Source organism: Lynx rufus, unplaced genomic scaffold (assembly GCF_022079265.1).
Source record: "Lynx rufus isolate CCGP_SWC_20201006 ecotype Redwood Valley unplaced genomic scaffold, mLynRuf1.p SCAF_1, whole genome shotgun sequence".
Lineage (NCBI taxonomy): Eukaryota > Metazoa > Chordata > Mammalia > Carnivora > Felidae > Lynx > Lynx rufus.
Window position 1 is genome coordinate 158282101 of NW_025814823.1, and position 22890 is coordinate 158304990.

A 22890-nucleotide genomic window follows, 5' to 3' on the forward strand; every position below is an offset into this window, starting at 1 on the left:
ATGAGTCAGTGAGTGCTTTTCTTTCTTTCTTTCTTTCTTTCTTTCTTTCTTTCTTTCTTTCTTTCTTTCTTTCTTTCTTTCTTTCTTTTCCTTATGGTAAGGATTCACAATCTGGCCTTTAGCACTCGCTTGTATTCTCTCACTCTTTCCTTGGCTTATGTTGCTGCGTTTGAATCTTTGAACTTCCTCTCTTTCTGCTTAAATCTTCTGGCTGACTGATAGAATGACAAAATCAGACATTATTCAGATCTGTTTTGCAGCTGCATTAAAAGGGACTCTTCAGTTGAATGAAACTCGTCAAGGCTACTCTTTCTATGACTTCTCAATTTGTGCTCTCCAAAGTTTCTACTTTTGTTTTATCCTGTGCAGAACAAGGCCTTAGAATCCTGGTAAGAATGCGGTAAATGGAGCAACACAATCAAGGCACAAGTATGTACCAGGCACATACAAAAGAGGAAGTAGCATGTAGCTATATTTAAGGATGTGTCTCTAGAGATTTGAAAGAAGTCTGGGTAGTAGTTTACCTAGTGTAAAAATCTTAAAGCAGCAGAAAAATGAGAAAGGACATATTCATAGTATTTTTTAAGCAAATACTTTAAGAGTAATGAATCTCTATTGAATGTCAGACCCAATTAGGGAAAACTCCCTTAACCCTTAAGTTCCATCCCTCTGAAGAATGATTTGGCTCTCTAAATGCATTTCAAATTGTAAGCAACAATAAGAAATTCAAAGCCATTTCTTTTGATATAAACTAAGTGTTCTTCCCTTTCCTTCATATACAAATGGCCAGGTTTCATTTCAGGTAGATCTATATTAAGTATCTCACCTGCTTAACACCAAATTCAAAAGCCTTCTGGGCTAGTCGGCCAGGCCCTTCCACAGTTTTCCCATCATCATTAGGGCCCCAACTGGCACTGTAAATATCCACATGTCCGGGATTGAATCCAATTGAACTGGCTTCAATAGCATCAGTCACAATGCCATCCAGCATTCTTATGCCTAAACAGAAAGTCAAACAAAATACACGTAAGTGGATGTCAGCATGAACATGTAGAATGGCATAGTGGTCTTAATATTCATTTTATAAAAGACTCGCAAAAGAGTTTAAAAGAAGGTAACCACTGCATGTCTCAGGTGCCCATGACCAGGCTACTATGAGCACAGAAGGAAGATACAAGTCACAGTGTCCATAAACTTTGTTATCTTCCCTTCGGAAATAACTATATGCACTAAGCAGTGGCCATGATTGTTATTGATTACAAAATACCTCCCCTCCATTCACTACCTCAATAACCTGAAAATGACAGGATAGTTTTCAGAAGGAGCCAACAAACAGCCCTACCTTGACATGTCTGTTCATGACTATACCACAAATAACTGTTGCCCATCCTGTGCTGTATGAAGGATTTTGTATGGAACACTGTGCAGCTTGAAAAGATCTACCCACAATAGGAAACTAACAAATAGGGAAAGAACTCTTGTTTCTAAGCACTGATTAAAAATAACCCAGAGGCCATTCTTTTATATGTTTGCTAAGAAATATTTTCAAGGAACATGCTTCCTTTTCTTCTAAATAATCTCAAGGATGAAATCATTGCCATGGATTTTGCTCCTAAGGGGGAATCATTTTTCATCAGGAGAAGGCAGACATGGTAGTTCTTTGTGCTTTCTAACAGGCTGTCACGCATTATCAGACTCATGTATTCAAGAGCCAGGAAGGCAAAAGCAATTGAGACAAATACGAGCAGCTACCTGGTTATTCCTGGCTTCAGGCTGATAATGTAGTTAACTGCACAGCCTTAGATTTGTACCCCATTATTCACTATGGAGCATAGGTAAAAGAATATGTAATTAACATAATTAGCTAAAGTCACATTGATTAAAACAAAGTTATTTGAAAATTTATTTTGGAAAAAGAAAAATCCCAGCTGTACTTACTAGCTTTGTGATCTTGTGCAAGCCACTCAACCTCTTGTGCCTCAGTTTTTTTTTTTTTTCAGTTTTAAAATGGGGATGATAACAGATAGCAGCTTACATGCATTGAGGATGTACTATACGCAGCTAACATTCTACAGGCCTTGAACATATGGACTGTCTTCTATCCTTTTGACAACCATTTAAGGTCGATGCTATAATTTTCCCAATTTTATACGTGGACTGTAAGAGGCACAATGGCTTGCTCAGGATCATACAACTTGATATTGGGGAGCTGAGACCTGAATCCCAGAAATTTGGCACCTAAAATCAACCTGTTAACTAACAGAATACACAACCTACAATGTATTATAGGATCAGTGATGGACATACAGTAAGTCCCTAATAAATGAAAAGTATTATTAAAAAATGCATTTGGGACTAGATCACCAAAGGGTGGAATAATGAAAAAAAATCTCAGTAGACTTGCAATCGGAAGTCTTGTGTTTTGGTTCTACACTGCCACAAATAGCTGTTACCTTGAGAAACTTGTTTCTGATTACTCCTCAATAAAATGAAGGGATCAGAAAATTCTCTCACAAACTATAGCTAGATAGTACATCATCTTAAAAAATGAATTCTTTCTCTAACTGATTACCTAATTTGTGCCCCTGTCTTCATTTTCTTTAAATTAACATGGCACTTGAAAAGGAAAAAAAAAAATCCCATGGCATTTGACTATGCTAGTATCAAAGAAATCAGGAATGACGCAAAGTTTAATAGTATGCTGTATTAGTGATTCATTATCCATGCCAGGATGTATATTTATTTGATTTCTAAACAGGAAATCAAAATCAAATTCAAGGCATCCTCAGGTCGAGTTTAAAGCAGTTTTACTATCATTGGCATGTTCTACAGTTGATCTTTTTTTTATAGCAGTTTTAGAAAACAAACTAAACTCAAAGTTTGTAACCTGCGAAAGACCAAGGTAAGGACAGTGAAAAGAGGAGAGAGAATGTGAGCCAGTGTAGGTCTACTGTCCACCCTTCTTCACAGGGATATGGACCTCACCAATGAGTTCTCTTGCTTCTCACTGGGTTCAACCAACAGGCAGGAGAATGGGGGGTGGGAAGAGAATGGGCGACTCATTCCCTGGCACACTCCTTGCCTAGAAGAAGCTCTGTTGTAACTCAGGGCTACAACTCCTGTACAGTGGTTCTCTCCTATGGCCACAGCTTTCTCTCTACAGTTGCCACTAACCTCTCCTTTCCCATGCTCCTTTAGGCCCAAAGGTCATCACATCTGCTCTCATTTATTAGCCCTTGTTGGCTTCCCTTATCTCTTTTTTTTCAAGTTTTTATTTTAATTCCTATTAGTTATATTGTATATTATAATATACACAATATAATATAATGTATATTGTAATATACAATATATTATTGTATATTAAGTGTATAATATAATAATGGCTTCCTTTAAGTCTTACAAATAATTCCTTTATTAAACTGCCCCGATGGAACTTACTGTATATTTCCCAATAGAGGCACTGACTGAAACAGCTAGGGACTCTAAATCCGTGCTATCAAAGATAACCTTTGGCTTCTTCATATAACAAGCACGTATTCATTTATTTCTTTAAGACTGTTATTTGCTATGAAATGAAGAACTACAGAATTGAGAGGCAGGGAAAGTCTTTTCCTAAATTTACCTCCTCCTTCTGTTCCTTTAGCAAGTACTCAATAACAAACCCTTGTAAATTAGCACACAGAGAAAATTAGATTTGGTTCAAAAGCTTTTCAACATTTCCATTTTTCTCCCCACAAAGATGTACAGGCTGTATTCGGCTATCATTTTTTAGGAATCCAGATCCATTGATTTGTTTGCAAATCCTGCAGCACATTCTACATGGAATTCATTTCTTCTTCTGGTTGTTGAAAGCCCCCCTTCCCACCTCATTTACACCAAGTGATGCAAGAGTCAAATTGAAGTGCAGAACTGCAGGAGCAACCCTCTGCTTTACCTCCGACTTTGGAATTGTATGCAACTCCGACCCCACACTTGTGATTATTTGCTTGCATGGCAATTTCTCCTGCACATCTGGTCCCATGTCTGAAGATTAAAAAATAGATATTATAAAACATAAGTGAGGGCAAACTGTTGTTTGCACATGAATCCATGGTACATGGTCATATTAACTTTTTTGTCAACCTTTGTTGCTGGTCTCCATCCCATCAGTATTTGTTGAAGTGCAGGTATCAGATGAAAGGGTACTGGAGTTGAAGTATGTGATTCAAATTCCAGCTTCTGCCACTGACTAGTGGTGTGACCTTAGGTAAGTCATTTGTCCTCAAGAGTATTGTTGCAAACATGTGAGATATTGCATGTATAGCACTTAGAATAGTGGCTGGTATAATATAAGAATTCAGGAAGTGTTAGCTATGGATACTATCGTGAGCAATTCTGACACTTTTAGAAATCATGGTTTCTATTCCATACTTTTTGGTGAAGTAGCTCCTCACTCCATCCCTAGTGACCTCCTTGGATTAGGTTATTCTGACCAGTCCTAGTAGGGTAAGTAGAACAGAATTCTCCTCTTAAGCCCTCTTCCCTTCCTCTAACCATATACTACCAAACTAAAGCAACTGAGGGTTTTCTGGTACCAAGAGGAGTTTGAGATTTTAATAGGACACTCCAGGCTAATTGGGAAACCAGGGTTCTCCTGTAACTCTGATTGGGGCTGGAAGCCTGAAGAAGACTGGTTTTGTAATCAGGCAAAGAGGGTAATTTATGATTTCAGAGTACTTGGAGGGAAATGTCAATCTCTAAAACAGAGCAGATTCTAGCATTAAAACATCAATTCTGAAAATGTGGGGATAATAATCGTCCTTTCCCACCATGACCCTGACCTCAGGAGGGTCAATAAGTCAAGAGAACTTTAATGTGAATTTATTTCACGACGTTACTGCATTTTGGAAGCAGTGTAAAGGCTGTTGATACTTTGGAGGAGCTAACAGAAAAGAGGGGAAAAGTTAGCTCTGAGCAACTCTGTCAACCAGCTACTTTTAGACACTATTATAGTAGACATCTATTTTGCTCAGCATGGAATATAAAAATTTGAAATTGACTATCCAAAATAATTCTCTTTCATGTATCTTTTATTCTAAAGTACCAAAGATCATTTCTTGGTCTCCTTTTACTAAATGATATTTCTGCTTCTTCATGTTAATACTGGATAGGAATCCTAAGTCAGAACAATATAATTATCTTTTTTTTAAACTTTTATTTATTTTTGAGACAGAGAGAGACAGAATGTGAGGTGGGAAGGTGCAGAGAGAGGGAGACGAGAGGGAGACACTGAATATAAAGCAAGCTCTAGGCTCTGAGCTGTCAGCACAGAGCCCAACTTGGGGCTCAAACTCACAAACTGTGAGATCATGACCTGAGCCAAAGTCCCACACTTAGCCGACTGAGCCACCCCGGTGCCCCTGTAGTTATCTTTAATTCGAGGTCTTTCCTAATGTAGCAGATATCTGCCACTTTTTTTTTTTTTCCTAGCATTTTGTCCTTTTTGGGAAGGAGCTCTCCCTCACTCCTTTTGATTCTCTCATGAGGCTCCTCTTCCCAGACAGCTTTCAAGGATTGTTGTACATTCCAGGGAAGAGAATTCTAGTCTTTCTCTAAATTCTTCAGCTTTAAGTTCCATGTGAGCCATGTGGAGCTTGCCGCCAGGCAAGATTTCTTTTACTTTTTGAGAATGAAGCTAATTGGAAGCAAGAGACTAAGAGATGGAGACAGTGATTGAAGTCCTGACAGCATATTATTTGAGCTCCCAGATCTTGGAATGCCTGAAGCTAGACCATCCCTTGAGTAATTTTTTTTTAAATGCCCATTTTACTTAATCTTTGAGTTAAGATTCCCTCACTTGCAACTGAAAGTGTCCTGACCAACCACCCATGCTCTGAGAAATGTGTGCACACTGAACACATAAAAGGAAGCTTATGCTTTGATGGATTAACCCTCTTTGCTTTTGTAGGAGGAGAAACTGAGTTGTCACCTTCTGACAAGTGTGTTCCTAGAAGTCCACCACCTGTGTTTCCATTTACACAGAATGGGAACTAAGGCCAGGATAGCAAAGTCTCTCGCCTGAGCCAATAGAATCCAATTGTTGGCAAACATTCCCAGCACAGCACCTCTGTCCTAAAAATGATACACTGTGACACCACCTATTATTTCTCTCTCCTTGTGTACTGAACATTATTTTCTTGAAAGGTCCAGTAGGATCATGGTACAAAAAAGGGTAGATGTTTTTCCCTCCTCTTGCCCTCACTTCCCACCTCCACACTTTTAGAAAAAGGGAAGGCTTTATCAAAGTGGTACTATGTCATTCTTTGTCGACCTGCAGCTTTTTTTCTTTCCTTAAATTAGGCTCTGAGATAAAAGAACCCTTTATTATCTTAGAACAATGGTAGTAACTGGCATTTAAACAAATTGATTTTTAAAAAATTATTCCACAAGATAGTTTAAAGACTAATATTATACTGGTTAAAACATCCTTGTCACACATGTTATTTAACTAGAAAAATAATCTGTAATTGGTATTGAAATTTTGAATATAGATTCATGGCAGCTTAATAGTAAGAGTTACCTGTACTTTTGGGATTTTATTATTTAGTGATTCCTCTTTTGATTTGCAGAGGAGAATTCAAATGCAGCTTCTATTAATCTCATTTACATAGTAATAAAGAAGAGCAGCAACACAGATAGTTTAGAGAGATAATGCCCTTGGAATTGGGAGATAATAGGTCTCTAAATGCTATAAAGTCCAAGGCAAAATGGAGCCATTCATTTTCTAAACCCAAGGGATTTATTTCTGACAACATGCTAGAAGGGTAACTCTATTTTTTATTATACCTCTTGATAAATGATAGGGATGCTACCTTTTTGGTTGATAGTCAAGAGGACCCTGAGAGATAGTTACTTATTGTGTCATTTTCAAAGAGCAGATCCTGAATTGGCTCAGAAAATTGACTTGTCTCTGCTTCTGCTCCTCTTGGATATTATTCTTGTCATGCTGATTTCTTACTGGAAGGAGGTCTTAGTTGCTAAATGAGAAAACTTCATCGTCATCATCATCATCAAAACAAACACAACTTTTTCTATGTACCAGATATTATACAAGCCAATTACCTATATAAACCCATTTAAACACCATAATAACCCAACAAGGTAGATACTATTATTATCCCTTTTTAATAGATGATAAAACTGAGGCACAAAAGAAGTTAAGTAATTTGTTCAAGGCCATCCAACTACTAAGTGGCAGATCTAATATTTAATCTAAATCCAGCTGCAAAGCCTATGCTCTTAACTGTTTGGCTATGTCACACTAACTCTATGCTGTGTGGGAGGTCCATGGCAGGCTATGCTCTAGAAACTCACGGGTTTTTAGGCATAAAATAATTACCATCATATGGGCAACTTCTTTGAAGGCTTTGGACCTCCATGAATTAGGGGAAATGTGGCTATTATAAATGCTGGATATGAGACTCCTCCTTTGTAGGGGAGGGGAAAGGGCAATCTGAGTCCCTCTTCTCATGAGTAGAGAAACTCTAGAGAATATCATTTCACCAAGTATTCAGCTATCATGCAGCCACTACACAATTTATCATCCATATTGGATCATGGGGCCAGACCTAGAGTATGCTGCCTAGGAAGAAGGCTGACACTTCCAGCTAACAGTCTCCTCAGCTGCACCCATATGGCTGAGAGAAGATTTCTCTTTTGGTCTTGACCAAGGGGGCGGAAGGAGAGTTGTCATTTTTACTTCATTCTAAGAAGGGTGCCCCTTTCTTCCAAGAAGCTATTGTTCATTTCCTCAGGAAGTTCCTTTCAGGAGAGTGGAGAGCAAGTGCATTATCACCCATTTGGGGAGATAAAAGTGCAAAATAGAGGCAGAGAGAGGTAAGTGATTTCCTAAAGGTCACTTTCTATACTGATAATTGGCAAAGCGATGACCACCAGCCAGGCTAATATTACAAGATCATGCTCCAAAAGAACACATATTTCTCCTGGCCCTGTACTGTCCTGGCTCAGAAATATAGCTCCAAGTTTGTCTGGGGTCCCTGCCATAAGTTCCTGAGATATCTCACTTTCTTCCGAGGGCACCCATTGTGGTTCCTTTTGTATTGAGATGGGAATATTTTAACTTTTCAGCATTATTTGCAGTTAGTGCCTTTAAGAAATAAACCCTGGAAGTAAATGGTACTGAAAGAAGCAATATCTTGGAACCTTCCCCAAGTTTCCCCTTTTCTCCAAGGAGGAAATATACACCCAGAGGTTGAGGCCAAGTCCATGAGCCTCAGCTCTCTTCCTGGTGTTTGTTGAACTTCTGGAAAGGGGATCATCCAAAGAAAAACTTTAGATCAACATTACTGCACCAGCCACATAGGAATTTTGAGTGAGAATAAGAGCTAAAGAAAGAGGGAAAGAGGGAGAAAGAGAGCAAGTGAGAGAGAGCTCAATTGACCCAATTTGGGTAATAGTCCGAAAGAAAGAAAGCCATACAGAGAGAAAAAAGAACCACTTTATGTAGCATCTTTCCATCCCATTTGTAGCAACAAGCCCTGATTTTGCCTTGGCTTTGATCTATTTTGGTGCAAGTCTCTTCTCCGTGGAGCAAATGAAGAAGAAAGTGTGAAAGTTTTCCTGAAGTTATGAAGATAACGTGTGCAAAGATGAGTTCTCACATGGCCATGGACATTTGAGGCCACGTGGCTAGAGGTTGTAGTTTCTTTGCAGCTAGGAAAGAAGGTTAGAAAGTCTCCTGGCTCTGGGTTTTATCTGGCCTCTTGCTTTGGCAGGTCTGGCTCTTGGACTCCCTCATCACATTGTGACTGCTACAGAGAATTATTTTAGGAGTCAGAAGGTAATTGTCTTTCTCTTCCCTTTAGCTTTAGAATCTGCAGCAGAAACTCTGGGAAAGGTTACTGACTAGTCCAATGCCCCAGAAAACGTGTTGGATTTGAGAGCCAGGCCTCAGAGTGTATTTCTGTTGTCTGATATCTGGCTTTTGTTGTCTGATATGCTTTTCTGAGGGAACTGACGAGCATGGCTGTGGCCACTAAAAGAAGTCATGGGGAATTGTTATCTTTGTCTTCTATTTTTATTTTCACAACTAACATCAAACATGTTGCAAATAGTAAAGCATTCATTGATGGGGTTAGGGAGGGTGGGCTGGAGGATTTTACTCTTTATGACCCAAACATTCTTTCTAAAGCCATAACTATTCAGTGCCATTTGAGGGGAGCATTTTGCAACATAAGAAGAAAGTTTAATTGAACTATGGTCCTGTAAGCCAAAAGAAATATAAAAATAGAAGCATTGGTTTTCTGTTTTAAAAGGAACAAAATATTATGATATGGATTGGTACGCATGAAAACTTTTCTGAGAGCTGAAATATGGTTCATATTTATTGTATAATTTTCTCAAATGAGATAAAAGCATTTTAAAGTACTTTTTCCCCCCTCCACCACCCCCCCTCCCCCGATCCACATTTACTCACTTGTTCTCATTTGTGGGATCATAACGGGGAAATGGATCATGGTCATTATCGTTAAAATCATAACTAGCCTCTGGATCCTAAAGAGAATAAAAAATCCTGTAGCATCATTAAAAAAAGTTAACACCTCCCAAGCCCTCTACCCCTTCCATCCTGGCTGATAGCTCAAATTCTGCATTTCAGAATTTCTGACCCAGTTTCTGATCATTCATTATACCCATAAGCTAGGCAGAGATGATATACACAGAAGAGTGAGCAAGCATACAATTAGCACTGAATGTCACCAAACCTGTAGCTCATTAAGCTCATAGTATATTACAACCGGAAGGAATCAGAGTTAACTTATTTCAACTGCCTCATTTTTTAAGTGAGAACACTGAGACCCAGAGAAGTTGAATGACAACTAAGCTATAGAGCTAGTTAGCAACACTTGGATACTCATCTTTCTTATGATTACAGGTACAAATAGGTGACCGTGGGGTGGAGCTCAGGTCCACAGTGATCTCTTCAGCCTTACCAATTACACTAAGCATCTAACTTAAATAAAGTGTGCTTGAAATTTAAGGCATGCTTCTAGGTCCCACCTCCTTTTCCAATCAGATTGCTACACTTAAACATCTCCCATATAGGAATTCTACTACCACTATAGCCTCTTCTCTACACTTTCCATATCTTTTGATAATTCCTACTTTCTACTAATCTTTTTCTTCCTTTCTTTTCCTTTAATTTTCCTTTGCTCTTTAGCTGGAGAATTTTGAATGAATGGAAAGGGTGAGAGAAACACATGGGACAATTTTAAAGATGAAACACTGATCTAAAGACCTAAGATATCACTTAGAACTTAACAATTAAGTAAATAGTTTTCATTTACTTATTTCCATTTAAGATAAACTTTTCTCTTCTCTGAGAGCCATTTTTGCATTATTTGAATTTGCATGGAAGGAATCACATTCACATAATTGTACAATGTTAGAGATATTCACCTATAAAGGATGTGAGTGAGGAAGAAGACTGTGAAAAATGATCTAAGGCATTATTCTTTATTTGATTGCTTTAATGCCCTAGATACTGAGTGATATAGAGTCTGAATGGCTTTTAATAATTTAATTTGTATAGGTGCCTTCTCCCTCCCCAGCACACAAGCTTTTGTACAATCCTTGGCTCCACTGAATTCTTTAAGTGCCTACTCATACAAAAAAAAGTTCATATGTACTGGCAGGAGGGTGAGGGAAATAGCAAAACCTTGGCCCACAGTTCCTAGGGCCAGTATTGGAGAAGTCTTCCACTTGAGGAAAGGAAAGCCTTAACTATGTGTCTGTGTAGACAGCTCCCTAAGTTGCAGTCATGGGAGGGCCCAGACTCACATAATTGGCATAGATGTCTGTGTGATTCCACTCCAAACCATCATCCAGTACTGTGATAACAACTCCTTTGCCTGTGATGCCTTTTTGCCAAACAGGTATCACATGGAGATCCAGCTTGGGCAGGGCTGCAGTCATCCTAGTATCTTGCTGGTAAAGAAAAACAAAGAATTGGTAAAATCATGATTTGCTTACTGCAAAATGAAAACTGAAGCTCTAGTCCGAAGACCCATCTTTCTTTTTCCTAGGGTCACTCTACTTTTAGAAAGAACGCAATTAGGTGACATAAAAAAATAAAGTTGATGGTAGGGCAAGTGAATCATAAGAGTGCTGTTCTTTTCCCAATTGTTCTAATGGAAAAATCATTCGAAAGGATGAATCACCCTGTGCCCCTTCTCACTGAGATACATGGCTTCTAAGAAGTTGATCCCTAAGTTTCATTCATTTATAATGATATGCTCAGGTTTTTTATCTACCAAAGTTTTATGTGATGTCCCATATTTCCATCTCTCCCCAAATCCTGAGCTTCCCTTGCCACACTGAACCTACTTTACATTGTTTGGTTGACAGTTATTCACGGATGTTTTAATAACTTTTCGGAAAGAAAAAGCAGAACCTGGAATGCCCAGGAGGCTGCTGTCTCACCAGGACTTGCAATTTAATTGCCTCTTTCCAAGTATGAGTGATTTAGAGGGTAAGTATCTATGAGAGGAGATGTGGAGTTTTCTTTTTTCAGATAAATTTTCTGATAGTTACAGTGTATGGGACTATAAGGGAGAACAGCTGGACAGCAAGGGAATAGAGATATGAGCTTGGGAAAGCATATAAGGGAGATGTTTTAGAAAAGTGCCAGGTTTCTGGTGAAGGGGACAGTAAAAAATTTATAAATAATAACAGTCAAAAAATGTCTGAATGAATTGTGCCCTGGCTGATGCTCCTCAGAAGGAAGTAGGGGAAAACTCTTACTAGGCCAAAACAAAGCTGAATCACAGGAGGTTGGAACTACAGATAGATTTTTGGACAAAGCCAGAGAAGAAGACCTCTGTGTCAATTGCAAGAACAATCATATGGTGTGGTCGTTAAGAGTATGGCCTCTGGAGCCATGAATTATGGCCCCACCACTGGTAACCATATGATTTTGGCAAGTTACTCAACTTGCCCTTGTCTCTGTTTCTTCATCTGCTAAATGGGTATAAGCATCGTATCTACAATATAATGTGAGAATTAAAGGAGTTAATTCATGTCAAACACTTAGGATAGTATTTGGCATAGTCAATACACAAATGTTAATGAGTTTCTTTCACTGCAATGAGCAAGTACTACCTAGGTGAAGAGAATGTCGAGAAGAATTGATCCCTTCTCCCATCTTTTATGCAAAAAGGACGTGTAACCTTAGCTTATGGTTGTCATGAAAACTTATATTTTATAATACTCTCAACAAAAGAACACTTCTATCAATATGTATGACTGCCGTAGAGTCTTAATATTAAAACAGAAGGGAGAATATTCTGCAGGTAAGAAAGAACACTTAAAATTTCTCTACTCAACACTCACATACCAATGAAGATTTGGTATCTTAAAAGCAAAACAGTTTATAAGTCTATACATCTGCATGTAGATGTCTTTTGTCTCCTTGTATTCTTTCCTTTAGCTTAGCTCAGAAATTCTCACTTGTTAGCATGTAAGAATTGCCACTCAGGACCATATATAATGAATCATGTTCACTCTACCTTTTGGATGATTTAAAGGTTCTCAAGAGTAACTTTGACCAAATGTGATTTTTGCCACGATTACTGTTTTTGAACCCTTAACTTGCAAGACACAATTCTGCATTTACTCCAGATAAGCTTAAGAGAAGAAAGTAGCAAACTTTCTTCTCTTTCATAGCAGCTTTCAAAGATCATAGCTTTCATAGCAGCTAAATATCTGTGTTTCAGACACTTTCACCTAGTAAAACGGGAGATCCAGATGATGGAAGTTCCCATCAGCCCTAATTTCCAGGTAACATAGCCTTCTGATGAATTCCCCATCATTAAAAAAATCTATTGTGCAGATTTAATAAAATAAGTATCCCAGGTCCTATACAGTCTTTTTGGAAGTACTTACCAAGTACCACTGCTGATTCCACATCGGATCATTGAAGAGATTTAGTGCTGAGTCTCTTAGAACTGAACGCTTACTTCTCTCTTTTTCATATTGTTGTTCAGCCCATATCACCTACAAGGAGTTAAAATAAATATTCATAGCAAGAAAATCAGCACTCAGATACCCACCTTTGTGTAACCATCTTCCCTTTAACTAGTTACAGTACCCTCCCCATCAGAGGTGAGGCAGCTCTAAAATGTTTTCATTTGACTACAGATAACACTGGCAGCTCAGTGAGAAGACGGGATTGCCCACTGGGCAGTAGGAGATGAACATTTCCTCTATTACAGTAAACTGTACCTTTAGGGGGAGGAGAAGGAGTCAGTGAAGTGATGATTCCCTCAAATTATTTACACTGTGATTCCAGTGGAAGTAAAAGTTCAGACTGCTTTCATCAGCAAATGGACCATAATACCCATTTTTTATTGAGGTCTCAGAGTTTTGTAGCTGAAAATTTGTCCATTTTCATGGAATGAGTCAACAGGCTAAGAGATTCCAGAGACTGCTGTTAAGGTGCTCTTACAGCTTAATTTCTCTTTCTTTACATGCAAAAGGTAGAAGTTGCAAATGTTATGCATGACAAGAAAGGTGCTTTGTCTTTGCAAATCTGAAACTCTGGCTCCCCTGTGCTTCTGCCTCCTGCTTAAGAGTATTTAATATGAGAAACAGATCCAGGGTGATGAATGAGTACTACTGACCATGCACACTTACCATTAATTTAGTCTCATGTATTATGCATAGAGATTTGACAATACAAAAATTACCTTTCCCACATTTATGGCATAATCCTGTTATACTTGAGACCCTGAGGGAGAGGGACTGCCTTATGGTTATATTCATTATGAAGTAATACCATGCTCTTATTTCGCTGGGCAACATGACTGTTTCCTACCCAAAACATTCTCTCTGTCATACACGTGATGATAGTCCAGTGTCTGGTGGGATGTTTTTAATGTGAGAACAATCTGACACGAGTAAGAATCAAAAATAAAAACTAAACCATAATTTGCAGCTAAAGAATAAAACTATCCACTAAGACTGTCCTGAATTTGTAATTAGAAAAATCTACTGCAAACCTATAATAAATATCGGGAGGTACTTGAAAGCTAGAAATTAGTCACTGTGATTTATTTTTAAAGAGTCTGTATGTTCAAGCTTAATTGTTTTGGTTTAAAATACCTCAATGCTTGGAATATACTGCCTGTCATCTGAGTTGGTCTTTGGAAGCTGGCTGCTAGGGAACAAGTACTAGTCTTTGATGAAGAGAGTCACTTACAGTTGGAAATTTCATTAAAAGACTTGTAACGATAGCCTATTGCTGCATTACAGAGGGCTAATTTGAAAGAATATTATCCTCCATCAAAAAGAAGGCAATAAAATGAAAATCAAAAGCAATTTTTAAAAAAAATGGAATATAAGAAGAGGTACTCTGCCATCTGATCAGATAAACATCCAATTGTTGGAAACAGTGTTATGATTAATGTCATTAACTCCAAATCCCATATTAATCTCTATAAGAACAGCACAAATGGAATAGAAGAAATTGGTGGTGTATTTCTATTATGTACATAATAGGTAGCATGTACTTAATTATAAATAATCCTTTTGATATGGGAAGAGCATTAAAGATCATCTAGTCCAACTTTCCACTACTGGCTTCTATGGGTTCTAGGATTTTTCCTAAAATAAAGTTATTCTGTGGATAATTTTTCATAATATTATATACACTCCCTTCTTTATGAAGTTATATGGCAGACTAAATTCTTAGCTTTTCTTCATTATTCCTGAGATATTCCCCTCCAAATCAACTATTAAACAATATCTAAATAGCCCAATACAACTGGGCTATCTGTTCACTTTAGTGAGACACTTGCAGTAATAATAACAGGTATGCTCCACGCTGTCCAATTTTCTTCTGTGAATATGAGAAGGGAGTTAGTTTGACTTCTTGTGCATTAATGTCAGGCATGCATTTAGGCAGACAAGGAAATCTCTTTCTTGCTATGCCCAAGGACTAAGCTTAGCCAGAGTCTTGGAAGTTGTCCTACTTTACAGAGCCCATACAATGAGTCATCTGCTCTGGGATGGCAAAAGGAAGACTTCACTGGACAAGAACCCTTTCAAGTAATGTTGAGCCTTTGAATTGGTCTCACACATCTAGCCATTAACCTTAGTAAAGGCTAGCCTTAGGTGCATAGGAGCTGTGGGTCGCTATACAATGTACTCATACAGCATTCTTTGCCCAGGTGTGGTTGCTGGTAACCCAGGCCCAGTCATTCCTTACCCTCATAATTTGTCTTTTTATTCTTCCTTTTAAAATTCTATCAGTTTCAGAACAAATGAAATAGCAAATTATCTCACAGGGTTTATAAATTCCATGTACTTTCAACAGTTCTATCACCTTTCTGTACTTATATTTTCTTTCTAGCAAGTTGAAAGGATGTATTCTATCTCTCACAAAGCTTCCGTAATTCTCTAGAGTGTCCTAGACAACAGATATCATAATAACAGAAAACAGGCCAGCCAGGTTACATTTCTACCAGTATGGCACATTCTTGAGAAAATGCAACACTGTATGCAGATTTCGATGCTCCTGATATAGTCAATATTTCTATTGATATGTTTGCTGACCTTGAAAACAGACTTCAAAAATCATTAGGTACATTAGGTATACATTCAAATCATCCTCACACTATTTACCTAGACTCATTCTAGACATTTCCTGCTCTTTTATATATACAAACCAGGATAAAAAGAAATCAAATGCTTTCAGTGAAACAATATAATACTTGTGGAAACATTTGGCTCATGAAGGCATGGATTTAAAGTGCCCTCATAAACACTAGTTCTCCATATAATGAAATCAAAGACATGGCAGAATGTGTTTTCAGTTATTCTGCAATGTTATTAAAATCAACGATCATGTATTACATTTCTTTGGCATCCCCACATTGGATATCAAAGTGCTTGGTACATAATAGGCATATAATAACAGGTTGTTAATTGATTGTATTGGCAAACATTTTTATTAGAGCTGCCATCTAATTTTCACCATTCATTTTCATACTCTTAGACTAGATTTGTGAGTTAGTGTTTTAAACATATTATATATATTAAATGTAATTAAATTGAATAAATTAAAATAATTAAAATTAAATACAATTTAATATATTAATATATCAAATATATATAGTACATACATTTTATTTAACTGAGTCTATCCAATCCAGTTTTAATAATGTGCAATCATAACCCTATGGAAACAACAAGAAGCACTACAGATAAATATTTGTGATCACAATAAAAAATATTCATATTTGCAAAGTGCTTTTTGCTCTTGTCAGAAATCATTAAACAGGTAAGTCAGGTTACCAGTTTGAAGACAAATGCACAACACTTACACGATCATCATCAGATAATCTCTTAGTAATATGAAAAGCACTCCTTCGAGACCTTCGGGGATGGTTTTTATGTTTGAATAAGTAGTGATTTTCAAGTGATCCAATCTATGAAAGAAAAATAAAATAAAAATTCACTTTCCAAAATAAGTACATATGGGTTAGCTTGTAACCCAAGTAACTTAGAGACAGGCAATTTTTATTAAGCTCATTCAGTGTGCTTGAAGTTAACTTTTTTTTTTCTTTATGAGGAAAACACTGATAGAAGCCTTCCCTCTCTTGTCATTGTGTTGAGTGAGAGGAGCTCACAATATTATCGCTTGAGCTCATAGTATATTTGGGCACTGGTGATACTTCTTTTTCACAGATTTCAGAGGAACTACACTTGTTTTGGTGTGAGACAATATTGTGTAGATAGACATTTCTTTTAAAAAAAATACCCATTTTATCAAATTTATCCTGTCAGAGAAGAATAATTTGTGGAAATCTGGTAAACCCTTTGAATACTATATATGGTCAGTGTTACATCCAGCTAAAATGATTTGTTGTTGTTGTAAAATATAGCTATTGAATCTATAGCCATAATTGTTATAAGCTACTAGTGGAGACTATTTGACTTTACACTAGTTCAAGGCTTTCCATATATGGAGTTGGGAAGAGGGAAGAGTAGCCATACAAAAAGATCACCAATGCTTAGCTCTTTTTCTGCTATCAACTGGTTTTGCTTCTGGTCACCTCTTTAATTCTAGCTTTATCCTGAGACCTTCAGGAGCTTAGGATAGTGATGCTAAATTACTGTAAACAAAGGGAGAAATAAACAGAATCAAGAAAGCACTGTCTTTCACAAAAAATTATTTTTTTAAATGTTTTTAGTAATACCATTTTATCTGGAAGTGGCTAGAGAAAATATAGCATATGCAAATCATATGTCAATGTAGATTTTTCCCCCCTCTATTTCTTAAAGCTTCTTGTGACTATTCCATCCTTTCTTTGGAGATCCTACCAAGAATGCTGATTTGTTGTTGTTTGGTTTTGGGATTTATAATTTTGAAAGCAGTTCCCATAATGAATGGTCCAGGTTAGGATGTATGTGTGGAGCTAACAGTGAGTAAAGAAAAAAGGGATTTTTTTTTTTTTACTGTTACCCAATCTCTTTCCACATAGTTACCAGTGCTCTTTAACTGCCCAGAGGATATAGGATTAAGTCCCCAGCTACCCCCCATAGGATGCACAAGATTTCCATAATGTCCACAGTAACTACCAGTACAATTCCACCTACTGCTTGCACTCTGTTTTAAGATGCCAACAATTCCCTGCTGTTTCTTCTAAGCTGCTTTATTTGTATCTTCTTGGTTTGCCACATTCTGGTTTCTATGCCTTGAGTGCCTCTCCAATCTCAACATGTTCTCCTGGCTACTTTTGAGTCTTCCTAAACTCTGTTCAAAAATGTTTCCTCCACTGGGCAGTCATTTTTTCACTCCTCCCCAATTCCCTTCCATCTTCAATCCCTCCATCAACAAATGTTAAGAATCCAGGTGCAACTTCTCCATCAGTTACATGCAGTTCCAATTATTTGTTCCTAAACGGTCTCTTCTAGATTCTTGATTCTTTGAAAGTTTCTTTTCCTATTATTCCTCAGCCCCTAACATGGAGCCTGGCACAGAACAGAGTCTGGGCAAAAGCAAAAAGTCTTGGTCTGCTACTAGGACATGGAGAAGTCAATCTGCGTATTGACTTTTCTGCTGGGCACTTTAAAGACAATTTAGCTCATAAAATTGGAGAATGAAGCCTCTGGCAAGGACAGTCGTATTCCCCAGCAGATTTGATCTATGGATTCGCCAACGCCTACACCGATTACGATTACTCATCCGTGACTTCAGCGGCCTCTCTAAAACCACCTCCAGAAAAAGAAAAACCGCGCCAAAATGTTTTACAACTCCCTCCTCCCCCGCTTTGAAAGCACACTTCCAAGGCAAGGGGAGAGGGCTTGATTCTAAGCCAAAGAAAATGAAAGCTTAGATTAGAAATCACGCTCCCTGGGATTCCCCGGAAATCCCACACCTAAACTGTCACTCTCATAATGCTTTACGCCCTACCCTTCCCCCCAGCTATCTATTAAACCAGCTGTCACTTGGACAGGCAAGTTTTTATCACAGGCTGAAATCCTCAGGGAAGCTATTAGGCATTTGGCTGAGGAACAAGAAAAAAAGGATAACCTTTCCCCACAGTCATTTTGGCAGCTTGACCCTTCAGGGAGACTGACCCAGCAAAGTTGTGAAGCTCGGACTTTACAAGTTCCCCGTGAAGACTCGGACCTCCCAGTAGAGGCGCGGAGAGTTGGTCCCCTGTCTTTCACCTACCTCTTCTCCCACCGGCTCCCCAGGCTATTCCGCAGGCCCCCAGCCTCTAGGTCTCGAGTCTCTGCCGCAGGCGTTCTCCCAACTCCCTGAGCGTGCCTGAAAGGCTGCCGGCGGATATCACCAAGCTTGCTTGACCCCATGCATCAGGACTTGGATCTGATGCTGCCATATTGAAAAAAAGGAAACAGCCGGATCCTGACGCAGAGACCAGCTGAGTCCCAGGGGGCAAGAACAGTAAGCCTCTCCCGGGGGCGCTTGGTCGGTAAGAGCCCGCGTGCATCTCAAGTTCGGTGAAAAAGTGTGGAGGGATTTGTCTCCCAAACCACGCGGGAATGGATTTAAATGCCAAAGCGGACGGCAGCAAGAATAGGCTCTACCCAGCTGCAGCGGCTTCGTTCTGCCTGGCTGCTTCCAGCCCAAACAATAAATAATGCAAGCCTTCTTTCTCCAAGCGCGCCAGGGGCGAGAGCTGCAGAAGCTCCGGCTCTTTGCCAGTGGGTTCAGGAGAGTGCGACTTGGGGCTCCCACTTGGGAGATCGCGCTTCAGTCCCGCCAGTCCCCTTGGGCCCCAGAAAGTTTCTGGAAAGTGCAAACTCTTACCTGACCCAAAAGGTCATAGCCCAGCTCCTCGGCTATGGCTGAAGCTGCCTCCGGTCCCCCGGGGATCTCCGCTGCCCATTCATTCACAAACTGCCTCTTAGCTTTTACACTGTTCAATGCATACCAAGCGCAAAAGAGAGCGAAAGCAGTACACTGCAGAGTCCAAGCTCTTCGCTCCATGGCTCACACACTCGCTCTCACACAAGTCGAAGGAGACGAGGAAAAGAAGCAAGACAAGAAGCAAGAAAGAAGAAAAGCCAGAAAGACTCGCCCTTTTCACCCTCGGACTCTAGACCACTTCTCGCTCGGGGTTGCTCTGCTAGGAGATAGGAGGCGCGCGAGTAGAGGCTGGGCGGTGGCGAGCGCTCTTTGGTCTCCCGGCTGAGTGGAGCCCCAGCCCTTCCTAGCCGGAATGGAAATGAGTGTTTACACGTCAAATCGACGAAAGCCATCTCTTGACGTCAGATCTACCTGGACTAAGATCTGGATGGTATTCCCGGCGGGGTGGAGAAGCGGCTAAAATAAGCAGCGAAGGATTAAGAAAAGGAAGGAACCGTTTGCTGGGATCAGTTAAGTCGGCTCCCTGACTGACTGTAAATTCTGTAGCTATGAGAAACACCTTCACTTCTCAAAGAGAAGTGCCCCCATTTAAATGTAACTACTAAGAACCAAAGGCTGGGAGTTAAGCACACTTTCCCTCCCTTCTGTCCGTTTTCTTTATATTTACTTAATTATCTCATGGGTTGGGAGGAGGGCAAGGGGTGGATTCTTATAATAGCCCTCTGGACATCAGCACTTGGTAGGAAGAACAGCAGTCTTAAATCCGAAATTGGACAGAGGCTGGTAGAGCAGAAAGGAGAAAAGCTCCTATTGCCTAGATTCTGATTTAAATTGCCTAAGAAAATGAGCATGTCTGGAAGACATTGTTAAAGCAATACTTTTAAAAATATTTTTTAAACCATTGAAACCATCTTAAAAAGCAAGTTTACTTCCTCCTCTCCTCTGTTTCTCAACTCAGTAAAACAATATCTAGAATTCTAGAATTCTATTCCAGATATTGCAAAGCCTAGCATCACCCCTTTTTTACTGTGCTTATCTGAAAATGATTAGTGACGTGATTTTTTAACAGAAAATTATTTCATTTATCCATCAACAAGGGGGTCTAGGAACCCAAAACCTGTTGTGTTAACTCTGGAAGAGAAAAAGCAGGTTTATTAACTCTGAACTTTCCTTTTTTCTTCAGTAGAGGTCTTTACTTTGGTGTTGAACTGAAGCTGTGCCATTATTTTTCCATAAAATGCACAGTGTCACTTTGTGGAAGAATGTTTTTTTCCTGGAAAGAGAAAAAGCAAAAGTCTAAATGACCCCCTCGCACCCCACCCCACCTCCTATCCCCCGGAAATGAATTCAGTCTACCGTAGCTGAGCCTATTTTGATACTGAGGGCTTGAGCTGGCTGGAAATGACCCGGTGTGTAGTATTCAGCACTAAGGAATGGACAGCGCCACACGCGTCTGTGGTCAGTGCTACCCTTCCTTTAGAGCTTCAAAAACTGCTGTCGTTTTGCAACTAGCCAGGATCAAGCTATTTCTCATTTCATCTGTATCTTTCCCCTCTTTTAAAAAGAACAATAGGAAATTGACTGCAGGGGGGAAGCGTGGTTAGGTTCATGATCGTGACTACTTGTGTCGAGCTCCGGGAAGCTTGTTGAACTCAACCCAAAAGTAAAATTGTGGAGGATTAAAAGTCTTGTCTGAGAAAGGTTTTTCTTCTCTTTTCTTCTATTTTTTTCTTTTCCGTTCTTTCTTTCGTGTTTTTTTTTTTTTTTTTTTTTTTTTTTTTTTTTTTTTTTTTTTTTTTTTTTTTTTTTTTAGCTCCCAACCACCGGGGGGCGCAGCTTATTATGGAGAAAGAAGAAAAGGGATAAGATTGGAAAGAAGGCATAGGAGATTGAGGAAAAAGGAAGTGAGAGATACTCTATACAGAAGGCAAATGAGACTTGGTGGAGGATGAGACTGAGTAGTGCTAATTCTTCGTTTGCTCATGTTTGCAAAAATGTAGACTAGGTTGATAATTTCTTTAAACATAAAGCTTCTCAACAAAAATGCCAAATGCCAAGGTTAATAAGCCATGTGATCCAGTTAAGTGTACAATAATAATGTGTAACCCTCACACAAGATGTTGTGGAATGGGCTCAGATTAATAGCTCTTCTACCTGTTCTGTAAATTCACATGTGTGAGTGTTGATGGCTGGGTAAGCTTTCTTTTTTTTCCCCCTTCATATCTCAGCCTGAGTGGCCTCAAGCTCTCTAGGGTGTTTCATTTTCACAGCAGACAGATGCTAACTGTGTGCTAGTAAGGCAAAAGAAACCCCTGGCACATATTCAATAAAGGTAGGTATGGTTAGAACAGGAACATATTTGCCCCTTTCTTATTATTGATCTAGTAAATCAGAGTGTTGGCAGTGAGTGTCTAATTAATGAGGCATTTGTCTTATATGGAGCACTGTACAGATCTGAAGTAAACATTTGATGATATACTTAATACGGTAAATTAAATTCTCACAGCAAAAACAGAATATCCCCATCCAAACTATCTCTCTCTCTCTCTCTCTCTCTCTCTCTCTCTCTCTCTATATATATATATATATATATATACATATATGTATATATGTATATATATATACATATATATACATATATGTATATATATAATCAGTAATTTATTTTGAAATTGTGTCACTTTATGGACCTTATTTGCCACAATTTCTGGGATGCAGAAGAAATGAATGTTTGCCAAAGCTAAACATGCAAATAGATGCAGAATCCATCTTTGTCATATCAAGTGCTAACCCAATTCGGCTATGTGCATCATGGTAATAACCTCCAGGCCTATCAGTGTTGTATTTTATACCATGAATTAAAAGACCAAATTATCTCCCTTAAGTTGGTTTTAATAGCATTTGATTCATCTTATTAATTTATGTAGGAAACAGGATAATTCAGAAACTAAAGAAAACTATGTGTCTATTATGAATTATCAAGTGAGTGTTACGCCTTTCATGACTGCTCCCAACTGCCTGCTGATATGGTTAATCATTTATTAACTTTTCTTGGACAGTAATAAAAGCAAGGCTAGTATAAGCAGGAAGTAAAAATATACTCAGAACCATAGTCACCATATCTCTTCCGTCTTAGAGAACAAATTTTTAATGTGTTTTTTTCTACTGTGAAATAAAATATGTACACTAAAGTGCACAAAACAATGTGCTCTATGATTTATCAAAAGTGAACACTGTGTAACCATTCGGGTCAGGAAAAAGAACATTGCTAGCTCTTCAAAACAATATCCCAGTATTTTCAAGGGGCATAGAAGGAGTAAGGAAATAACTTAGGTTTAGCATTTTTCCATTGTTATGCAAACTTACTTGTTTCCTTTGAGTAACAGTAACCGTATATTAAGGTAAGTATGCAATTAATTTGTTTGCAATTAAAGTAGAAAATATTTGGTAACAGAACATATTGTGGAAGTAAATCTACCTATTGCAGTGTTTCC

The 22890-nt window shown here is 38.6% G+C and overlaps 1 protein-coding gene across 1 annotated transcript in view; it reads right to left on the minus strand.

Moving 5' to 3' along the window:
- The window catches only part of PCSK1 (proprotein convertase subtilisin/kexin type 1), a 41226-nt gene extending 21710 nt beyond the window's left edge, over positions 1-19516 (minus strand). The window contains exons 1-7 of the mRNA XM_047072609.1: positions 19337-19516; positions 16380-16484; positions 12940-13050; positions 10837-10983; positions 9476-9552; positions 3935-4023; positions 827-999 (exon numbers count right to left, since the gene is read on the minus strand). Of these exons, the coding sequence (XP_046928565.1) occupies positions 827-999; positions 3935-4023; positions 9476-9552; positions 10837-10983; positions 12940-13050; positions 16380-16484; positions 19337-19516 (882 nt within the window). The remainder of the gene's footprint in view (positions 1-826; positions 1000-3934; positions 4024-9475; positions 9553-10836; positions 10984-12939; positions 13051-16379; positions 16485-19336) is intronic.
- Positions 19517-22890: the final 3374 nt, after the last annotated feature.